The sequence below is a fragment of the Corvus moneduloides genome, chromosome 6, assembly GCF_009650955.1.
Source record: "Corvus moneduloides isolate bCorMon1 chromosome 6, bCorMon1.pri, whole genome shotgun sequence".
In the NCBI taxonomy this organism is placed as follows: Eukaryota; Metazoa; Chordata; class Aves; order Passeriformes; family Corvidae; genus Corvus; species Corvus moneduloides.
The window spans coordinates 15,611,124-15,633,694 of NC_045481.1; the positions used below are offsets into that span (position 1 = coordinate 15,611,124).

Consider the following 22,571-nt stretch of genomic DNA (forward strand, 5'->3'; position numbering starts at 1 on the left):
CACCCAGGAAGATGAGTTCTAGGAGCTTCCTAAATTAGACAATTTTAACATTTTTTGTTACAGGCTTTCTGTCACTCTGCAACAGTGCTTCTGAGCCTGCTAACCTCAGAGGAGAGCATGCCACGTGTCTGCTAAAGGAGGCTTTAGGCATTGGAAAGGGGGACTGTTGGGGCCGCATCCCTTGGGGTGAACCCTGCTTCAGTACAGGCTGATGCCAAGAATGGACAGTGCTCATGGTCAGTGCTGGCCCTGTGCTGTGCAACTGGAGCTACAGGAATTCCACATTTGAACTCCTCACTCTTCCATCACTGCTGTATTTTCTCAAGCACAGCAAGGCTTGTGCTGGGCCATAAAGCATTTCTGTGTGCACTGGGGCCTTTCCCTGCTTTTTTATTTCCTGCAGAAGACGCAATTGCCTTTGGTATCCTCTCCCCAACCCCTTCAGTGAATTACAGAAACTGCAATACCGGGGAAACATGACCCCATCCTGCTCTAACAGCAGGCTGCAATCCCTTGTTTCACACCTGCATCAGGGAGAAACAAAGATCTAGGAATCCTGGGCTTGACTGGGCCCCCACTATATATGTACCTTGGTGGCTTGGCTAACACGTCATCACTGGGGTCCCTGTGTCTGCCTGGATCATGGATGGAAACAGAACAGTACAGCAGCACTGAGAGAAAACAAGACAGTACACAGTGAACAGTTCTTTTAACTTTTTTATATTGCAGTTAGATGTGCAGTTACAACTCCTGTAACAGTTGCTACCAAAAAAAGAGCATGTACAAGACCCAGAGTTAAATTTAAAAGAAACTAGGAAAGGGACCTGCAAGTTGAGCATGAGTCAGCAGTGCCCTGGCAGCCAGGAGGGCCAAGCGTGTCCTGGGGGGCATCAGGCACAGCATCGCCAGCCAGGCAAGGGAGGGGATTGTCCCACTCTGCTCTGCTCTGGGGCAGCCTCACCTCGAGTGCTGGGGGCAGCTTTGGGTGCCACAATATAAAAAAATACAAAGCTGTTGGAGAGTATCCAAAGGAGGGCCAGGAGGACACTGAAGGGCCTTGAGGGGAAGCCGTATATGAGGAGCAGCTGAGGTCACTTGGTCAGTTCAGCCTGGACAAGAGGAGACTGAGTGGAGACCTCAGTGCAGTTACAACTTCCTGTGAGGGGAAGAGGAGGGGCAGGCACTGATCTCTTCAGTCTCAAGACCAGTGCCAGGACTTGAGCAAAGGTATGAAACTGAGTCAGAGGAGGTTTAGGTTGGAGCTCAGGGAAAGGTTTTTCACCCAGAGGGTGGCTGGGCACTGGAACAGGGTCCCCAGGGAGGTGGTCACAGCTCCAAGCCTGCCTGAGTTCAAGAGGTGTTTGGACAATGCTTTCAGGCACATGTTGTGACCCTTGGAGTGTCCTGCCCAGGGCCAGGAGTTGGATTCGATGATCCTGATGGGTCCCTTCCAACTCAGCATATTCTATGTTCTATGAAACTGCTGAGCTGAGCATCTATGCTAAACTACTGTTTGTAAATAAAGTGGTCAGAAACAGTTAATAGTGAGAATGATAAAGGCCTACCTTTGCTTTTCAAAAACCATTAACACGGAAGCAGAGTAGTACCCCATGATACAGAAATCCTCAAAAACTAGAACTTTAATGTATGTTTTGGGGTCTAACTACATTAGGCTCCAAACTTTAAAAATCTTTATTCTTAACTGCCGCTAAGTGTAGTCTTAAAAGTCAGTGAAACATCTCCTGTTCCATGATTATCACAGTGGTTATAAAAAGAACATTCCATACTGTAGCAAAATACCAGGATGCTGCAGTGTTTTCAGCAACATTTATAAAGTAGAAGAATTTGCTGTAGGCTAGTTTTTAAAATCAAAGCATATAACAAACCCCCCCATGCTTAGTTCGTAATTTAGTAACTCCTCCTAGCTCTCGTTTATGTTCTAATGAGTGAACTAAGATCACATGACAATTTTTTTCCATGTAAACCATCCCTGTCCCATACTAGAAATAAGCTTTTTAATGTGTAAAACCAGCTAGAACACTCTGTTGCATCAAGCCTAAGCTCTGCTTTCCCATTTGTGAGCAGCCCAGGGAGCGCTTCCCCAGTGGGAGCGGGCAGGCAGCAGTGCTGGGTTCAGCCACAGCCAGGCCGCTCCAGCCGCTGAGGAGCCACGAGCCCTCGGGCAGGGACAGGCACCTCCTCGGTGCTGGGAGCCCTCACCAGAATCCCTACAGCCCAAAGGGAGGGAGGAGACAGAACCACTCAAGCAGGAAAGCCGGGAACGCTGGCCGAGGCCAGGGCAGGGCGGAGCCCGGGCGGGTTTAGCACAGCCACGGCGCCAGGCCCTGGCAGTAACCAGGGAAGAGGCTACAGAGAAGCAGCAGGACACAGCTGTGGCAACAGCCCTCCTCCCCTGGAGACAAGGCCGGCTTTCACGGGAATGCAAAGTCGATCGGTACTGAAATCCCTCTAACTGCAGTGTAAGGATTTGTTAAGAACATGTTTTAGGTGCTACAAATAAAGGAAGTATAAGACAAAATGATGTTTCTCAGACAGCTGGATTTTGATGAGAAGCCAAAAACTGAAGATGCCTTTTCTGTTTGCCAGTGGACATTGTTTTCCCAGTTGTCCTTTCAAACCCAAACCCTTTCAGTCTAACTACAGTAGTACTGCATCCTGTTAGTCCGTCGCCTTTTCCGAGACTGAAATTCTTCAAAGAAGTGCTGGATATCTTCTCTTTTAACCACCTAGGAGAAGCAGTATGAAACCCAAGTTGTGGTGCAAATGCTTAATTAAGGGATCCTGTTTTATCCCCACACATAACACACAGAGCACAGAAAAGCAAATACCCTGAAATTTCTCTGGTACAGCTTTCCTGTTGCACCCAAAGAAGAGGATTCATGCCCGAATTCTATTGTAAATAATACAAACAGGGAAACAAGTTCGCCAAAGGCAGAACAGACACAAGGAGCAAGGCTCCCAATGGTATTTTAATGACTTTGACCTCTTGCTTTTACCATCAGGAAATTTAACATAAAGCAAGATTTTCACTAGCTCACTTCAGGGTCATTCCAATGTAACTACAAATGGCAATACAGCAAGTCAGCCAACAAAATCCAAGTGTTACTTAATAACAGCATGCAAATTCCTGCAGGAAAACAACTGACAAGACTGACAATCATAATCAATCCTTATTCTTCTAGCAGTTTAGATTCAATCTAAGAAAAAACAGAGAAGAGCTTTTCTTCCTGAATATTTAATCTAGAGCAACGGAAGTTTCATTTAAATGTACGAACTACTCTCAGTACCTTGAAGATAGATTTCTGTAAAGTCCCTGTTATCTCTCAACAATGTCATTAAGAAATTAAACTTGAATGAAATCAGGGATTTCTAATTTCTAATGCAGTACCAGCAAGTCCAAGAGACAGGAAAAAAACATTACAACAGAGCCCTCCACAGTTCTTTAAAACACATTTTCTAGCAAACAAGTTCTGGAAGTTGCACCTTACCGTTCCCTCATCTGCAAACCTCCTGAGATAGTCAGTCAGTTCCGTCTTTAAATCATTGTATTCTGGATGGCAAAGAAAACAAAAAAACCCCAGTAAGATACCTAGTTTTAGTTTAACACTAGCTCAAGAACACAACTTGTTCTACCTTCTCTTGTCATTTGCTAGGTTTACTTCAGACAAATGTAGGTTTGAATTAGATTATAAATAATAATAATAGTAGTAATAATGTAAACATGAGAAGCCTAATAATTTATGAGACTAACCTATGTAGTGTGAGTGGCTGTTTGGGTTCATTTCAGAGAAAGACAGAGACATCAGTGAGTGATTTAGTACAATTAATTAAAAGTGCCCCTGCTCCCAGCAAAAGCATGTGTGGGTTGTGGTGTAAAGACCCAGCCTGTAACTCGGGATTGGGACACTCTCCTCACCAGAGTGCAGAGCCCTGACTGGAAAGGAGAAGCACAGCTCCAGGTATGAAACACCTCAGCCCTGCCCTGTCACTATGCTCTGCAGCAGAGCTACAGGGGACACCTGGCTGGCACTCCCCAGACAACAGGAGATGGCCAAACAACAGAACAGGGTAAGATAAATCAGCCAGACAGCAGAAGTTCAAATTAAGGTTTAAATACCCACATTACAATAAATTACTATCAATACAGTATCTAAGATGTTAAACAGGGTGAAAGTTCCCATACCATCTAGTGTCTCACTGTAAATTAAAGCTGTAATGATGGGCCAGAGAGGACCAATCCTGAGTGAGGTGTGCAACTTGTCATACAGTTGTCTGCATGTTACTTCAAAAATAGTTTGACATCACACTGCAAGGCCTGAGATCAATCTCTTGTGAAAAACTGTTCAGTTAAAGTGTGTTAAGGCAGACTCTAAAAACAAAGTTATATTTACCACAGATGAGTTCCACTTGTTGGACTCTGTTCATGCTGTTAAGGGTGTCCATTAAAGGATCTCTTCTCTCTGTCTCTTGGTCACTGGTACCCTTATTTTCATAAGCCAAGACAGTGTCACATTCATCTGTCAGGAACTGGACTTCAAGATCTGAATACATTTTCTGGAGAATAAAGTCAAATTTACTTTTATGTGACAAAACTTCTCGAATGGAGGTGTTCTCCCTCAGTCAGTATCACAAATAACAACAATAAAAATAATAAGGTAAATTTGTACCCAGTATTTCAGAACCTCCTCATAACTTCCAAAGCAATACTGGATTTAAGCAGCAAAGAAAATACAAACATTTAGAAGCCCTTTCATGCTATATTAATTCCATAGGATTCAGTGTGAATTTTTATGTGGAGTGAAGGGGGGTTTCAGTGTTTATATGCAGCGTTAAGAAGATTTACACAGATTTTACCTAAAGCTTCTCCTCAAGATTGTCTGGGAGCTTCTCCCTGCCTCTCCCACATGTGTGATGGTAATGAAGAGAACGTACATACCAAACAGTCTTCACAGGTGCATAATTTGTTCCTCCAGTTCGATGGCCAAAAGGTGGCAGTATCTTTTTTTACAAATGGCTTGCTTTGGAGCTCCTTCAGCTTGCAGACTGGCTCCTCGCTCTTAGTAACTACCTGAATTAAAATGAGAGTGTTCAGCACTCTATAACATCACTTCAAACACACCCTGTTCTTTTTGGTATGTCCTTTTCCTTAGGCAAGATTTTTCTTTTGTCTCAAACATTTATTTTTATAAACAACCCATATTACCATCCACATGAGAATTCTGATGTGGTTTCAGCAATTTCCACTGGAAATTTCTGTAGAAATTTACTGCAATAACCATAAGTATTTAAGAACTCGGAGCTGGACCATCATGCAAGTGCAGCCACAACACATATTAGAACAGAAGTCACCTCAGTGTAGTGGCCAGGTGGCTGACAAGAAGGGACAGATGTAGCCCATCTGCAAACAGACATTACACCTCTCGACAGCCCTGTTCCACAGCCTAAGCTGTGCTCCACAGAGACTGCAGGTCAGAAGAGTGACTGAAGAGGAACATGGGAACAGATTGAACACACCACCCCTTCCCTGAGCTTGTACAGAGCAAGGTGGGCTTTACTTCAACTATCAGCAGCGTGAAGATGTGCAGGTCAGAAAAGAAGGCACATTCTACCTCAGGACAGGCAGACCCAGAGCTAGTGGATGGTTCATTAAATTGTTCCGATTGCTTTTCCTCCTTTGTGTCTTGGTGTTCCACTCCACTTTCTTTTATTATTTCTTTCTTCTGCTCTTCACTTTCCTCTACCTTCAGGACAATCCCTTCATTCTCAAGGGAGTTCGCTTTGGTCAAAGGAGGAACTGGAAGATACATACCCCCATAAGTGAAAATACTGTGCCAGAAAAGGTGCAGATCGCTACAGATGTTCTCTCTGCTTTTCCTATTCTAAAACACTCTGCTTCCCAAAACCTAAGCCCTAAGAGAGGGAAGAGGGTATCACAATTTGAAAGAGTTCTTTACTAAGACGCTTGTCCTTCTTGACACCCCTTGCCAGCTATCACGGTTTCAGTAACTTGTCACATGCTTTTTTGCTGTGTCAAGAGTTTTTAACTTTCTCCTAACATACCCCAAAAACACCATCGCAGATTAACTACGCTGATCTCTTGTTTATTTAAAACAAGTTTTTGTTTCTATGCCAATTTAAGTACATGCCCTGTGACAAAGCTGGTTAGGAGGAGGAAAGCAAAAAACAGACAAACGCCCCATTCTGTACTATTTACATTAGAAGGAAGAGAACTCCAGGTAGCCATCTTTGAAAATACCACTGAAATTTTGGGAACATAAGAGATCAATTAGCAGTTGATACAAGCAGTATTTTTTAGGAGACTATGAGAAACCAGCTCTTTCCACAGAAATCAAGTCATCTACTCTTTTAAGTTCACAGAGCTGAGGCCTGGTGTGACCACAGGGAATGTGTGTCCTGAGCACAGCCCCAGCCCTACTCAGATTAACATTAAGCATATTCATTTCAGGTCACTCTATCATTCACTCTTTGCTGCTCAGAGCCTCTGTAAGAACTGTTTGTCTCACTGCTTCCCTTAGGATGGCTCTTCAGTTCTTTGATCCAGTTTAGAAATTAAGTTCTTTGAGTCAAGTATTAAATCTTCATCCATTTTGTGCTAGACATCTTTGATAAAATAAATAAAAGCAAGCACCACAGAACTAAGATTTAAGAATGAAAACTGCCTTTTTTTTTTACACAAGTTACTGCCACCCCACATGTTCCACTGCTGAAGGTGATTGTCCAATATAATTAATGAGTATCATTTCTCCAAACACTTAAAACCAGTATTATGTCATTAACCAACCATGTATGAGAAATACATGCTCACAAAATACTGGCTCAGATCTCTTAACTTTCTTTACCTGCTAATTGTGATGCATAAGCCCATAGGAAATGGCAGTGATTCATGCAGGCCTGGCACACCATTTCATGGAAGTCTCCACTTTCAGGGGGAACTGCACCAAGATGCTGTCAGAAAGAAGCAAGCACACAGTAGTGAAGCATCCACTGCCAATTAACAGACTCCACATTTAGAGGAAGGAAAACATCAGCTGCCATCACATTTTCAGCACAAGCGCTCACTCTTGCAATGATTATCAGAATAACTGAAGACTGGAAAGAGCTGATAAAAATTCCAGGAGAAAAAAAGAATTTTCTGTTTGTCTACAGCCTTTTATGTCTTCAACATACCCAGAAATCTCATTTCTAAACAATATTCTACTAAACTGTTCTAAACATAGGACAGATGAAGATACCTCTTGTACGCTGCACATTTCAACTCCTAACTTTTTATGATTGCTTCTTATGATTCCTTCCTTACATGTAAGAGATTGTAAAGTCTTCATAGTGATCACATACTGAACATTACAAGAATTAAGTCCCAAAGCTGTCCGTAAATTCATGAGAACTATTTTGGCAATTAAAAGCACTTAGTGGCTTTCTTCTGAAAAAGCATTCCTGCAAGGCTCACAGTAGGCAGCACAACACTCTTCATTCATACACTTATATAAAAGAAGTTTATCTACAAGAACCCATAATTGAAGCCAATCATCTTTTTTTTTACTCTTTGATCCTGCAACTTCAAACACGGAATTTCACTTGTGCCCTTCAAGGCACAAGAGGCTGAATCCTTAATGCTTACCCATTAAGTAGGGCACCCACTACACTGCTTGGCTGCTTTCAAAGGACTTCCCCAAAGCCCAAAATCAAGAATGACCAGCACAGTCTGTTCCTTGCTACTTAAAGGAATTAAGAGTTTAAAAAGCATTTTTTTGAAGGAAGAACTATTCAGGTAGTTGATAAAATGTGCCTCAGTAAGAATCTTTTCCTCACCAACTATACTGATTTGAGTTTTCCAAATAAGAGACAGTTATAAAGTTATTACTTTATTCTGCAGTGGCAACCTTCAAAAAGGTAGGACTCTTCCCAGTATTTTTGAACTGGAGTAGACAGCAGTGCAAGATTAGACTTTCAATGCTCCTTTGCATAAACTCAAAACAAATACCTTGGAACTCATGTAATAATCTCTTTTAAGAACTACAGCAAGCTTGCCAAGTAAGAATTACCATACAAACCTAACTAACACCAACTCATTCCTGTGCAAATGGCAGTTCTGCTACTTATAGTTTCCTTACCCTTCCATGGAACCAGTCTTCACAAACTATGCATTGGATCATCTCATCTGGAATCTAGATGAACAATCATATTATTAGCATTAATAGCAACCTCCAGAATCTTTCACAGGTCTCAAACTGCAGTATCATGCAAATCCTGCTCAGTGAATTGCATTTCCCTCTTCACCCCTCAATAGGGAGCTGCCATTAATAAGTAGTTAGTGCTTCGTTAATCAGTTTGCTTCCCTCAGGTTCAGCAGCACATGTCATTTGTCATATGACTGAGGCTGTGGAAATCCCATTTCTTACTACAAAACCAGAAGGGCAAGACTTTCTCACAGAAACCTGATAAAAGTTACTACACTACTAGTATCCCTCTTCCTATAAACAGAAATGCATGAAGAGACAGCTCGGCAGAAGAAAGATACTGATATTCACAGTCATCAGGTCTGTGAAAGATGCCAGAACTGAAATCAACTGATCACCATACAGTACAGTATGAAGTGCTTTGTTATGAAACAACTATGAATGATTTCTTCAGAAATGTTTCGTTGTCTCTCAACTTCAGAAAGGGGAGTTTATAAAATGCTGGTTTTTGTATTTGAAAGACTTGTGCCTTCCCCGTTCTTTAGAACACCTGACTGCTGTGGCTGCAAACAACAGCATGCACATGCAAAATCAAGTGCTGTGTTTTAGTATTTCAGAGAGTGAAAAAAATGTTCTGGCTACCACCAAGGATTGTAGCTAGTGTTACAGGACAGGACAGACTCTCCCCATCCCAGAAGCCTTGCCAAAGCATTGCTGCAGGCATGGGGAAGCAGGTTCTGGACTCTCCTAACGTGGGCAACATGTTTATTCTGCTCTAGCCACATCTCTCAAGATGATGATAACCCCGTCCCCTAGGGGAACTCTGCAACTTTAGAGAACTGCAGCACCATTTTGTCCAAATGATGAGTTGTTCTCATCATCTGTCTTTAAGGCATAAACATATTTTACCATTAAAAAAAATTATAAAGTAATTACTTCATATGACACATGACAACCAATATGGAAAGTAAGATTTCTTGAAGTGGGATTTTCCTTGCAAAGCAGCTCAGCGACCACCCTTTACACAGTACCTAGCATAAACACCATCTATATATGATTACTACTGGATTTTCTATTTCTTACCTCATCTTCAGGATCAGGATAAGGTCTTTTACATGTACAGTACAATCCGTAGAAATTGTCATTATATTTATTTCCTGAATTCACCTTGCTCTTTTCCTAGGAGAAAAGGGGAAGATATCTCAATAGACAACACAGTAGAAAACAAAAGACAGTAAAGACACAGTTTCTGTTTCCCTTTAATTCCTAAAAGCAATCATTATTTTCATCAGCCTGAATATACAAAAAGAAAGATATTCTCCAGACACCTCTGCTTTACAGTGAGCAGCACAGAGGGCATGTGAGGAATGCTAAAGCTCAAAAGCAAAGAGGAAAAACAGTCTGCTCACCTTTGTAACAAATGGCAACTGTGGTGTCAGAAATATTCAATGGACAGATGCTGAAGCTCATTTAACCTGTACAACTGATTTTTCACTGAACTGAAGCACAAGGAACAACCATGTGATCCATTTCATTGACTTAAATGAGAAACGGTAACATCTTAAATTTGTCACAGGTGTCTCTGTAGGGATCACTGCACCATGGCTTGGCTGACTAGTTCTGGATCCATTTCAGTTCTCCCAGAACAAAATAGGCATACGCAAAACCACTGTCTGTTTCTATGTTTGGACCATTATTATCCGGGGAGCACCACTGCAAGGAAGCCAAGCAGCATCCTGTTGCTGCTTCTCAGAAGATTACCGGCTATTTGACAAGTCCAAAATGCCCACCAAGTATGAAAGTACAGGCACCTTCATACAATAAAAAAACATCCCATGAGTAGGCTCTGGTGACAACCTATCAAAAAATATTAGGGCACTAATGCCACCACAAAGAAGGAAAGGGAACTGTCCCTCTGACAGTACCACAGCCCTAAATTTTCTTAATGTACTGCAAAATTGCAGCCCAAAAGGTTATTCTGAACCAGCTTAAAACTAATGAGATGTGTTAGTGCAGAAACGCCAGAACATGCTTCTGGAAGAGCACTGACCATGGATGCAGAACTGCGGCACTCTTGGATGACAAGGACCAAATGTTCCTTCTCCTCCCAGCATTTCCCTTTGGTCCCTCAACAGTTTTATCTCCTGCCATAATACTCCCACCTTTTTTAACTTGCTGGGAAGACTGGAGGCGTCGCATGAGTCAGCACTGGCTGAGGCAAGGCACCAACCTCCCAAGACCGTTATTTTGACTCTGAACGTCTGAAACCTGTCTGAACTTACCGGGAATAACTTGCACTGCAGATTTTTGAACTTGCTATTCCCACAGTCACAGCGGAAATTCCTGGAAAGAAAAACGTAGCGTTTCGGGGTTTATATTAAGTGCGAACACGCTGGGGTTTGTATTCTTAACAACTCCCAGCAGTTTATCGGGAGCCACGGGAGCTGTGAGGGTCCTACACGGCCGTTCCCGCTCCCCCGCCCGTACCTCTTGGTGTAGAGCTCGAAGAGCCGGTGGGTGCCGTGGCACTCGTAACTGCAGGCCAGGCAGATCCCCGCGGGCTCGGCGCCGGGCGGCGTGCAGGTGCTGCAGGCGTACAGCGCCTGCCGCTTCACCGCGCCCTGCGGAGACACCGACGGGCCGCGGCATGAGGGGCGCCGGGGGAACGGGGGGCTGCCCCGCCCCCGCCCGGCCACGCCCCCGCGCCCCGCCCCGGCCCCGCCCCGATGCCCCCGGCCCAGGCCCCGCCCCCGGCCCCCGAGGCCCCCGGCCCCGCCCCCACCTGTGAGTAACTGCAGCGCTCGTGGTCGCTGCCCCCCAGCACGGCCCGCGCTTCCTTCTCCAGCTCCTCGTTCTCCGCCAGCACCTCCGCCAGGGACACCACGGGTTCCTCCGCGCCGCTCCCAGCGCTCCCCGGCTCGGCGCCCTCAGGAGCCGCCGCCTCCATCGCGGGGCCGCGAAGGCCGAGGAGCGCGAAGCGAGGCGGGAAACCCGGGGCCAAGGAGGCGCCAGGGGGCGCCACAGCGGAAGCGGAATCGCGCGCGCCCCACGTGACCGGGGGCGGTGTGTCAGCGCGGGGCGGGGGGCGCGGCCGGCACGTGACGGGAGGGGAGGGCACGTGAGCAGCGGGCGGTGATGGCGGAGCCTGTGGCGGGGACGGAGCCGGGCCTGCGTCAGGATCTGGTGGCGGAGCTGCGGGGCCGCGACGGGCGGACGCGGACGGTGCGCGTGCCATACCCGGTGGCGGAGGAGGGCGAGGCCGCCCAGCTGCGCGGGCTCCGGCGGGCCCTGAGCGAGCTGCAGGAGCGGGTGGTGGAGATGCTGGCCCCGCTGGTGCAGGAGGAGCGGGCGGCGGCGGGCGGCGCGCGGCGCGGTGAGTGGGGGGGGCGCGCCGAGGGGGCTCCGCCGGGCCCGGGGCGCCGCCCGCGCCCCGCACCGTTCACTCGTGCCCGCCCGAACTCTGGCAGGTGATGGCGGAGATGACGACGACTACGATGACGACGAGGAGGATCAAGGCGAAGACGAAAACAACGTGGACACGGCAGCGAGCGGCGATGATCCTCCCCTGAAGCGGACGAAGGTGCAGCAGCCGTGAGGATGGCGCTAGAGGCCGGGTCTGCGCCAAGACAGTCCCGTTCGGCTGTACCGACTGTAAGTGTCCCGGGCCCGCTGCACGGGCCGGCTCCTGCGGCGCTGCTGCTCCTGTTTAAATGCGAAATGTCCATCCCGACAGTTATGTTTTAATGCGGAAACCTGACCGAAAGGATAGGCCTGGGTGCGAGGAGCGTGTTGCTTACAGGGTGCCAGTGTTATGCTGACAACAGTTTTTTGGTAAACTAGTTGACAAGTGTAAAACTTTTTTCACAAATCTTCTGATTGGTATGTTTTTTAATAACTTATTCCAAGTCACAGTATTTTATCATGTGACACCACTTTTAAAATAAAGGAATAAAATCTGAAAAGAGTTGTTTTGTCAAATATGATCTTTAGAAGTACAAGACAACTTGTATTTGTATGAAGAAAAAGCAATATAAGACCACTATAACTATCAAAACTAACAAGCATGTGTAGGACTGTGTCCATTCCTGTACAATCCTACAGTGGAAGATTATTTTTGCCTATCATCTTCAAGGTTTAGTCACCTATTAATCAAGAATGCCTCTGTGAACAGGTGTAAAACACTTGATAGTCAGTCCATAGAGCCTAAGAGTCTTCTCTAGCAGAATTCAACTGCTTGAATGAATAGTGGGCAAAGCTTTTATTTTCACTTTGTGTTCTGCTGGCATAAGTTTGTTTATATATTATGGAAACTGAGCAAATCTTGAGACTTACATATGGAGGACAAGGTGTGGAAATAAATGAATTTTTATAAGGACAAAATTGTTTGAAATGCAGAGAGGAGTCAGAAGTGAGGTCCAGTAAATGTATCCTTGACATTTATGTACTCAGATACTCTTAAGATACTCTGTTGGCAGATGGGATAGAAGCATAACTGAAAAGACCGACTCCGAAGACCAAGGAGGTTTAGTTGCTTAGAGTGAGAGAAAATTACACTCACTCTGATGTCTTGTCAGGCTGCAACATCTTGAAGTGATAACATGCTTTAAGTGTTCTAGGGTAGATGATTTATTGCAGGAAGTGTCTTACCAAAATGACAAAGGCAACACTTAGTACAAAATAGTAGTCTGATAAGTGTATCAGAAGAGCTCTTTCACATGATCTGTGTTAAAATGATGACATCTTCTATGAGCTTTGTTCTGCAGCTTTGGAAGCTTGTTGTACACCTTCATCTGAGAGAAGTGTTTTCCCTTTTCCTCCACACAAAACACTCCAGAAACAGTATGAACTGTGTGATGGCTGAAAAGCAACATTTAACATTAGGCAAGAATTTGTGGCCTTTACATATAGACTGTGTAAACTAGTCCACTGGCATGTCATGGTGTAAAGCAACAGGCCCTAACTTTCTTAGCACAGGAGTAAGTGCAGGTACCATTCCAGAAATGGGATACTTCTTTTTTTCTGTCAGCCTGGACACGGGAATAAGCTGCACCTGAGTATCCAGAAAATACCAGTGAACACTGAGTCAAAAAAAACCAGTTAAATATCTGCCTTTAAAGAATCTTTGCTAGTCTTTATTGTAGCTACAAAAACTTTCAAGTGACTAAAAAGAGCACTGGAGCTTCAGGGGACCTTAACGCAATTCCAAGTTGTAGGTTTGCTTGTGACAAAGGTGCCCTGACTCAATAGACCTCATTTTTCTGAGTTGCTTCGAGGTTACCAGGCACAGGAAACACTAGTGTGATGTAGTTCCCTACCCTCCCAATCCCCTACAGCTGTGTTCTGAACCCCATCTGGGGAGCCCCTAAATCAACAGTGGCCCCTGAATTTTAGGCAGAGGAAATGCCTTGATGGAAAAAAAAGATGTTGTATTCTTCACCTCAGAGAGATGCAGTGCTTTTGTACTTAACCAATCTTCAAGTGGGCATAGAACAAGCTCAGTTCACCACATCTGCACTGTTTAGTGCAGTTTGTATGTCTTATTAATAGAACTTGGTTTTACTGGCCCAAGGGGGCTCTGGATTTCCTCACTAAAGGGGAGAATGCTGGTATGTTTGTATGGAATTAAAAGATCTGATGTGACACTAAATTCTTGGTACTATTTAGATGAGAACCAACTACTTTTACTAGTTACAAAACAGAACAACAAAAATGTCAAAGCATGTCTCCTTCACAAAGACTGAAATTATAGGACATACTCTATTGTTACTGTTTTGAAATACTGAATTTGCTGGTTCAAACAACTTTGAGGCTAAATTCACAAAGGAACTCAAAAAAACCAGCTTAAATCTCGAGTATGGCAAGGCTCTCAGTTCTGTGAGGGAGAGGAGGCAATCCCATTATGCCCAGTAATTGGGGCATTGTCTAAAAGTGCAGGACCTTTCCTAGCTCTCAGGAGAGAGATCCACAGTCATCATTTTTATTAAAGGATTTGAATGCCATTCACCCACTGCAGCCCCTTTAATTCCCACTCACTCCATCTTAAAAGGTAATTTATACACAAGCTGTTATGAATGTCAGATTCTCTGCAAAATACCCAGTAGTGTGACAGTTGGGACATCGTGGGGTGTAATTTATGGTGACTAGGTTAGCACTCAGCAGTGTGAACACCCGAGCAGTGGTTCTGGGCACATGCACCAGCCAATTGGACTAGGCATGGGCTAGGAGGACTGAATTGAGCAGAAGTACCTTTTTATGGCTTGTAGCATGTTCTTTCTTCCCAGAAGAAACCTGCACCATAGGGGTATCTTTAAGGAGAGCTAAGATAAGTCAGTTCCTAAAATGTAACTACGTGATAAAGTTTATTAAACTGCTTTTGTGCATTAGGTCATTTGTAGAAAACTGGTTCTCATCAAAGACTGTGACATAAAAAGGAGAATTTTTTAAAAACTAACAGGAGAGCATCCTTTTAAGAGAACAATGGACCAGACAAGAGAAAGTAAGCAGAGTTAATGCGTATTCTGCACCAACTGGAAAGCTTTGTTCCAAGGATAAGTCAATCTTCATATTTTTAATTTAAAAAAGAAATCAAACTTGCAGTCCTACTTTGTTGCTGGAAGAAACATGTTATAAGGAACACATTTTATTGCAACTTACTTTTGTCGAAGTTTGAAGGGCTGCAGCCTCATGTTATGCTCTTCACTGGACCTGCTCCCATGTGGCAGGAAGTGAAGAACAGGCTAAGTAGCACTTACAGATATGTGGCAGACATATGGGAAGGGACTGTCAGGTGAAGGTCAAGCAGCTAAAGAAACTAACACTGAGACTGCTCAAGTGATGTTCAAGCAGTCTGACAATGCTTTATCTTGTGACACAAATGAATAAAAAGAAAACCACAGTAGGCAGCATACAGATGATTATTAACCACCCTTGTGTTACAGCTACTCACTTCGTTGGCAGAAAATTAAAGCTCGGAACGTTGCAAAACTTCAAGCTTAATTATCCCAAAAGTTTGTAGATGATGTCATTTTCTGTTACAGGCAGTTTTTTGGTGACTCAGATAATCAGCCTTGACAATACCTATAAATTTTCAGAATAATCAACCTAGAAGTTATTTCACTACTTCTTTTTTTAAAATTATTACAGTAAGTAAAAACCATTTAATCATTAATTTTTGTAGTCTTTCCTTTATTTACACTGTGGGTAAGATTTCACCTGTTGATGTTCCCCTGATGCCAAAATGCTGGAAGCACCAGCAGAGCTAACTTTGCTCTTCTCCTACTCCTATTGTCTAGTATTTGTATACACTATGTTAATAGTTAAAACTAATTCTCTCCACTGCTGCTTTCCACTTCAAGCTCAAATCCTTACACACATAGCATTTGCTTGAATTAGACTGTGTGTTTTTCTGTAGTTAGTTGCAAAGCACATGCTTGTCTACAGCCGTAATCCAAAACAAGGCTTGATGGAAAAATCTACAAACACAAGCCTCCGTTTTGCAAGTCCCCACCATGCCCAGCACGTGCTCCACATCCAGACGGCTTGGCTCATCCCACCAGGCCTGCTGGTGAATTTGCTAAGGGTCACATGCTTGCCCAACAGAAAATTAGGCAGTTCTTCCTATCATTTTCTATTTTTGATGCTTCCTCTTATGCCTTTGGCTCTTTAAATAATTCCATCTGGACACAATGTAGCTGCTCAGTTTAACTTACAGCATCAAGTTAAAAACAGTCCAGCCAGAGGTATCTCTTACACAAAGGTAAAGAAACAACACGGGATTCAGTTTCATCCAGCAAGCCCCAAAATTTCAGGCTACAAACAAGTAATTAGGGCACAGAGCATAAAAGGACAACAAAAGATGAACTGAACACACACACACTAAGGGAAGGAGAGCAGCAACTGACGGCCAGCACTGCTATCTGGCCCCAACCACCACTAAAACCCCACTAAACCAAAACCAACAAAAATGAAAAGCCATTGGTAAATATCTGCATTAACAGACTACTGTTTATAAACATTGAAAAGTTTTTATTTTATAGATAAATAGCATGGTGATTTTAAAAGTTCAGAAACAACACATCTTAAAAGCTCTGACTCCCCAAGATACTAAATACTTGTCAGAGTTTATAATTTACCCTTACTCCAGCACTAAGATGGCAGCTTCCTCCTTTTCATATTGCACTTAGAAGTCAAAACCTTCTTGCAAAGGCTACATTGTTTTCAGGTCCTAGCACCGACGCTGACAATTGAAACCAGTGTCTCAAAGTATCTCCAAGTGCAAACAGAAAGTTTAAGGTGTTGTAACTGCCATGCTTAAGCACAGCAACACTGAAAAGTGTTCTCTTTCCAAAGCGAAAGACAACGCTCTCCAGGATTCCCTTAAAGCAGTCAGAAATGGATTGGCATTTGTGATTATTAGGTCTGGACAATCACATACAGTTAAAGTCATAGTCGAGGAGTTTAGGTCATAATTCTTTTGAGCCTACTGCTTCTGAAGTGTATTTTGCACTGTTTTCATATTTATTACTTCCATCACAGCTGAGACAAAAATTTAGTTATTCTAAGAAGAAACAAAAACGGACAGAAAGAAAGAACAGATTCAGTCTTATTCAAAATACACAATACAGCAGTTAGACTTAAATGCTATTCCAAAATAGCACTGAAAAATAGAGGTTGAAACGATGGCAAAGAAATCTCAGTGGAATTTCAGTATGACTGAAGAAATTCGCATTCATTACAAGAATGAGAAGAAGGTATCTTACTTCTTTTAATTTCTGGAAGAAACATGATTATCTATCTTACAATCTGTTTGTAGCATCCCCCAACCAGTAAACTTTCCCAAATTCAAAGTTTTTCCTAATACATAAGTTCTCCTGGAACATGGTTTTGCATGATGTCCGGAATGAAATCAGAATGGTCATAAATTTCAGCAACTTGTAATTTTATCAGGCGAAATGATAGGAGAAGGAAACACAAAAGAATTTTTGTGCAGACTACAGGCCAATGCCAGCATAGGCTGCTTTTGATGTCACAGGAACAGTTTAAAGCACCAAGCTCCAGGCCTATGCCACTCCTCAGTGCCTACCTAGTACAGTGTGGACTGTTGTGACTGAAAACAAGTAGGCTACCACAGGAAAAAATGTACTTTTTCCCTTTAATGGTTTGCACAGACTTTATTCTTTGCTTTTAAAAAGTCATTAAAAACACCACTGATGTAGATAATAAAAAAAAAAGAAAAAGCAAAGAATTGTGTTAAGGGCAGCTTTTATAATTACTCAATTATATATAATTTCTCAATTTCTTTTTTCCTTTTACATTTACCACAAAAGAAGTATCTTTTCATTGATTTCACTCCAAGGGAAAACATAGGAAATCACTTTTTTGCACAGAGGAGTAAAATTGTGGACCAGAAACTTGTTTCCCTACAGGACATTTCAGATGGAGTGTTGCAATTTTGCATCATTAAGGCAAAATGAGGAATACTTCCATCACGTGTCACACAGGGCTCGCCCACTCTGGCCACCTGATAGATCCATAATTAAAAACCTTAGTAGTTACTTGCTTGTTTTAAATAGAAAACAGTCATTCTCTTCATTGCTTACCAGTTTGAAAGAAAAGGCTCTTTCCGGCCTTCACTCAGAACTTCAGTCTTGTGATTAGATCAGGCATATGCAATTGCTTCAAATCAGCAACAGAAACTAGAACTTGAGCTAAGTGTCAATCAGTTGTAATCTACTGATCTGATTAGAGGCCTTCACAAATGTTTGGTGACGATTGCAAATAACAGCCAAGCAGATAGGAATGATGCAATACCCAACAGTTTTGGGGTCAGCTCTTGTACAGGAATAGAGGAACAAGAACATCTGTAAATACGGTATTAAAAATATTATAGTCCACAGCCAAAACGGCAAGGATAGCAGTCGTACTTTTAAGGAGTGTGTCCATGTGGTTCCTTCCTGTGGTTCCTTGGGGTGTTGCTGAATGTGCTCCAGTGCTAGTTTGTTGTAAGTCTCATTGATTTCAAAGACGTAATAAAAAGCCGCAGCACTTGCTAACAAGTACAGCCCCACACCAATCCAGCCCATCCTCTGGCGGAAGTTCATCATTCTCCATGCTCTGCACCTGAAACAAAAGGTGACATAAACATTCAGTACAGCTTGAAAAAAGAGGGGACAGATGAACCTTGGTTTTCCTAAGTTAATTTTCTATAACTTTTCATTACACATTAGTTAAAACAGCACACACATCTATTTCTGAAGACCCGAGTTTTCTCTACAACATAGAAAATCATTACTCTGCCAGCAACAGGTTAACAGCAACAACATAAGAAGCTCCACTGATGGCTCTGCATAGTTTAGGGCTTGCTGGCTAAAGTCAGGTACTGAGGGAACAAGACAAAAGTCATCAACTGGGTAAGTTACTGACCCCATCTGCCCTCAATGTCTCTAGACATAGAGTGGGGATAATGTAAGATTTTCTATAAATATGTAAAGTTTGGAAAGTTCTTTGACATCTGCAAGACAAACATGCTGCTGGACAGCCAGTACAAGAACATCGCTGCTTGTCTGTAGTGCAGCAACATCCAGCTGTATTAAGCTCTAGCTGAGTGCCCATCTATGAACCACAGAAAGGATATTTTCAATTTGAACATGAGGTTCAAGGGTTAGGTTGTACAAAAAATAGGTACTTGCACACATGAAGGTGCTATAACCATGTTACTTGCACCTAACTGTATTCCTCCTGTCCCTGTGTGGACAGTTGCCACAGGCCTTCCAGAGGAACAGAACTGCACACCTGCACTGGTCAATGTCTCGGTGCAGAACAAACCAGACACTCACCACTGGGCACTCTTCAGAAAAAGCACAAATTATTGGAGCCCCACAGACACTACTGGGCTCAATTTTAGCTGCTTCAAATTGCCAGCTGGCTGCATGGGTCTAGGTGACTGGAAACACTCTTCAAACCAGTCACAAACACTCCAGCTGGAGTACCTCCACATAAATGAAGTCATCACCTCTTTCCATCCAAGTAGCCCTTGCATGGGGCAGGGAGAACCACTGCTTCTCTATGCCTGATTAGGGTTCTCCAAAAAAAATGCTTTTTCAGACTTTTGGACTTTTACATTTCTTACCTTTTCCTAGAGAGGGCTAAAATCCATCTATGTAGTGCTATTTTAAGAAAATATATCAGGCCTTTAAAATACTAGGCAGAAATGCTTATTGAAAAATGAATTATGCATAGAAAACAGTAACAATTCATGGAAGCATTAGAGAATTTACCATAAATTATACAAAATCATTACATCATTCTCAGTCACCCTTTCCGAGCCAGACTAATCTGCCAGTTTGGTTGGCAATCCTGAAAGACTTACTTCCTGGTTTTACATAACTGAGGGGTATCCTCAATCCTGACATGACAGAATCTGATCAAGGGAGCCCTGGAGAAATTGTTCTGGCCCTCAGACTCCTACATTCATGGTGGCTAAAAGAGTCAAACATACAGGGACAATAAATACCTGAGAAGGAACAGTAAATACCTGAAAAGGAACAGTAAATACTTGAGAAATCTACTGCAGACTTAAGTAATGGCAACTTCTCGTTCAGCTGATCCTTCTATGTAACTCAGCTGCACGTTTCCCTTTATTACCCCGAGCCAATACGTTCAGCAGGACAACTGAAACATTCGTGTAAAGAGCTGTTAATCCACAGGGTAAAAACGTGAACCCCAGGTTTGCGTTTACCCGCTAAATAAGCCGCTGGCTGTTTTTTCCAGCAGTTCGGCATATCCGAGCTGGCTCACGAGTTGTCGCCTTCGAAGAAATAAAACGTCAGAAGGTATGTACATACTGAAAGCACAAACACTGTCAAAACAGCAGTAGAATTAAGAAGGTAAACACCAGCGGGTTTTGATCCTGCCCTTGAGCAGAAGCCAGAACAGAAGCCTTTGCTCCCGGTTATACCGAAAGAGGCTGAGGTAACAGAGTCTTCTCATTGTTATTCTCCGTTTCCAGACTCCACTACAACTTGCAGCTTTCGGGCAGATCCGCGATGGTCCTCGGACCCCTTCACCCCACTGGGGCTCTCCTCCCACGACCGCCCGCACACACCACCCTCCGGACTCGCGCTCTGGGAGAGACGCGCCTCTCCACCACGCGTCCTTCCCGGCGCCGGCAGCTCCTTACCTTCCTCTGGCGGAGAAGGAGGGAGCGGGAGGGCGGCGGCGGGCGGCCCGCTCCCCTCAGCCCGCGCCGCGGCGCCGGGAGGCGGCGAGTCCCGCGGGCCCGCCCCGCTGCCCGCCCGCCGCCATGGCCGCCCGCCGGCACCGCCACTTCCGGCACGGGGCAACGGCTGCCGGGGCGCGCGGCCGCATCCGGGGCGGGCGCCTTGGCCGGCGGCCATCTTGGCTCGGGCGCGCGCCCCTCTGTGGCGGGGGTGGCTTCGCCCAAAATGGCGGCGTCGCCCTGAGGCGGCGCTCGGCTCCTTAGCGGGGGACAGACCCAAACTGTTGTGTTTTGGTACAGTGGCCGCGTTAGCCGGCCGAGGGGAATAACAACAGAGATTACTAGAGATTACAGTAGAGACTGAAACTGTCTCCAGAAAATGGCAAACGTGTAGTCAAAACCCAGTATATGCTTATACATAAACATGACTTAGTGGATTATTTCTAATGAATTAAAGTATTAGGAGATATTATATGCTTATTATCCCATGGCAGCAGGGGTTGGGACCAGATGATCTTTAAGGTCCATATGTTTCTACCGGGGAAAAGCTTTAAATGAAGCTAAAAGATCCTTTAAATTGACAGCAAAACGATCCGGTCAGGTGTGTGCCATTCAATGACGGCACAGCAATGATTTGGGGAGAGTTTGTGTGGGCAGAACGTGTTTGCCTGAATTCAGGAACTGTGTGACGAGAACTCCGTGCCAGTTAATGCCGAAACTGAATCGCGTTACATAGCAAGTGGAACTTGTTACTAAATTGTTGTATCCCAAAGTCGTGAGGAAATTACACTTTTTCACAGAGAAAGCAGCAGTGGCCACAATTCACTCTCATGCAGCTGTCCTTAAGAAGGAGGCTAAAAGACAATTTAAAAAGGGATGCCCAATAAGAAATGAAAGACGCTAAAGCAATGACATTTTGTAAATACATGGTATCTTCTGCCACTTTTCTTGGGGATGTAGTAGGTGCATGGGACACAGTATATAAGAGCTGCTGCAAAATCAAAGTTATGATGGCTTATCCTGCTATGTTTGGTGTTTCAATGAAAAGTGTTAGAAGCTGGTGTTTTGGATTATAGTCAGGACAGCTGATGACAAAACGCATGGAGCTGCAGATATCAGTAGAGAAAAGTGACACTATTGAGAGCCCACAAGAGTCAGAAATACAACTCCTCTGTCACAGAGAAACTTCACTTTAAGTCGTGCTGTTTTGGTTTGTTGTTTTGTTGTTTTGTGGGTTTTTAAAAAAATTATTGTTGCTTTAATGCTCATTGAACTAAAGGCCCAAAAGTGACACGAGATGGCGCCCGGCACCACAGGCAGAGCCAGCCTGAGCAACAGCGTGACTCCCAGGTCAGCGATTTTACACTTCAGTTCAATCAAGATTTCATTATCTTTCCCGAAGTTTAAATAAACCATTAGTGTAGTTGTGATGATAGATCTAGACATGAATAGCTACATACCTCTAATTACCCCTGGGACACTTTTCTCACCTAAATGGCATTCTTTCCATTCTTACAGGTGGTGGGGTCCCAGGTGATCTAAAAGTGAATAAAACTCCTGTGTGGCTGACAGACCTTCCACTCAAGCATGGCTATATTGCATTTTCTTATATTGAGGTTAGATATAATGATGGGAAATGAACCAGATTCTTTGAAATACCCACCTAGATTTCAAAGAGAAGGGTTTCAGTACGAATTAATATGTGAGTGTGAATGTATGGCTTGGCAGTGGATACATGTGCTAACTGTAAAGCCTGCATTTGCACTTAAGATTATGAAAAAAAAGCAGGAAGGATGGTTTAGGATTTAACCTGCTTGTAAACCAAGTAGGTTAAAAGACCTAACCATGGGTCTTCTGTAATAACCATAAGCCTGAGATTGTGGTTATGAAGAGAAGGATCTAAAAAATTTGAAGAGTTGTTACAACAATCACAAGCTGCCTTTGAAAGCTAAGGCATAACACAGACAAAGTGATTTGTAGTGGTTTTGGGCTAGATCTCAATCTGCCTAAATTCAGTGTTATGCTTAACCTCTGGCATAGTATAGGAAGGGACGGAGCAAATAGCTCAACTGAGAGTTTGTTGGTTGATTAGTTTTAGCTGCAGGCCTTTGAGGGGGAAGGGAATAATACCAAAA

General features: G+C 43.8%; 3 protein-coding genes across 6 annotated transcripts; 1 reads left to right on the forward strand and 2 right to left on the reverse strand.

Moving 5' to 3' along the window:
• Positions 1 to 1,644: 1,644 nt before the first annotated feature.
• Positions 1,645 to 11,204, reverse strand: UBR7 (ubiquitin protein ligase E3 component n-recognin 7). The gene is made up of 11 exons (XM_032112769.1): positions 11,002 to 11,204; positions 10,707 to 10,840; positions 10,502 to 10,562; positions 9,303 to 9,398; positions 8,154 to 8,207; positions 6,882 to 6,987; positions 5,631 to 5,815; positions 4,958 to 5,089; positions 4,413 to 4,575; positions 3,510 to 3,571; positions 1,645 to 2,747 (listed from the first exon to the last, which is right to left on the reverse strand). The coding sequence occupies exons 1-11, from the start codon at positions 11,164 to 11,166 to the stop codon at positions 2,655 to 2,657; spliced, it is 1,251 nt and encodes a 416-aa protein (XP_031968660.1). The 5' UTR covers positions 11,167 to 11,204; the 3' UTR covers positions 1,645 to 2,654.
• On the forward strand, positions 11,010 to 12,594 carry GON7 (GON7 subunit of KEOPS complex). The gene is made up of 2 exons (XM_032112775.1): positions 11,010 to 11,592; positions 11,687 to 12,594. The coding sequence occupies exons 1-2, from the start codon at positions 11,355 to 11,357 to the stop codon at positions 11,812 to 11,814; spliced, it is 366 nt and encodes a 121-aa protein (XP_031968666.1). The 5' UTR covers positions 11,010 to 11,354; the 3' UTR covers positions 11,815 to 12,594.
• A 3,615-nt stretch (positions 12,595 to 16,209) lies between these two features.
• On the reverse strand, positions 16,210 to 20,501 carry TMEM251 (transmembrane protein 251). Of its 4 annotated transcripts, none has more exons than XM_032112771.1 (3): positions 20,398 to 20,501; positions 19,588 to 19,697; positions 16,210 to 18,338 (listed from the first exon to the last, which is right to left on the reverse strand). In XM_032112771.1, exon 3 carries the CDS (start codon positions 18,320 to 18,322, stop codon positions 17,927 to 17,929), a length of 396 nt encoding a protein of 131 aa, XP_031968662.1. In that variant the 5' UTR covers positions 18,323 to 18,338; positions 19,588 to 19,697; positions 20,398 to 20,501; the 3' UTR covers positions 16,210 to 17,926. The 4 variants fall into 4 exon arrangements, with proteins under 4 accessions (XP_031968662.1, XP_031968663.1, XP_031968661.1 ...); XM_032112772.1 differs by lacking the exon at positions 19,588 to 19,697 and adding an exon at positions 19,957 to 20,025; XM_032112770.1 differs by lacking the exon at positions 19,588 to 19,697 and adding an exon at positions 19,753 to 19,889 and having other exon boundaries at positions 20,398 to 20,500.
• Between the last annotated feature and the right edge of the window lie 2,070 nt (positions 20,502 to 22,571).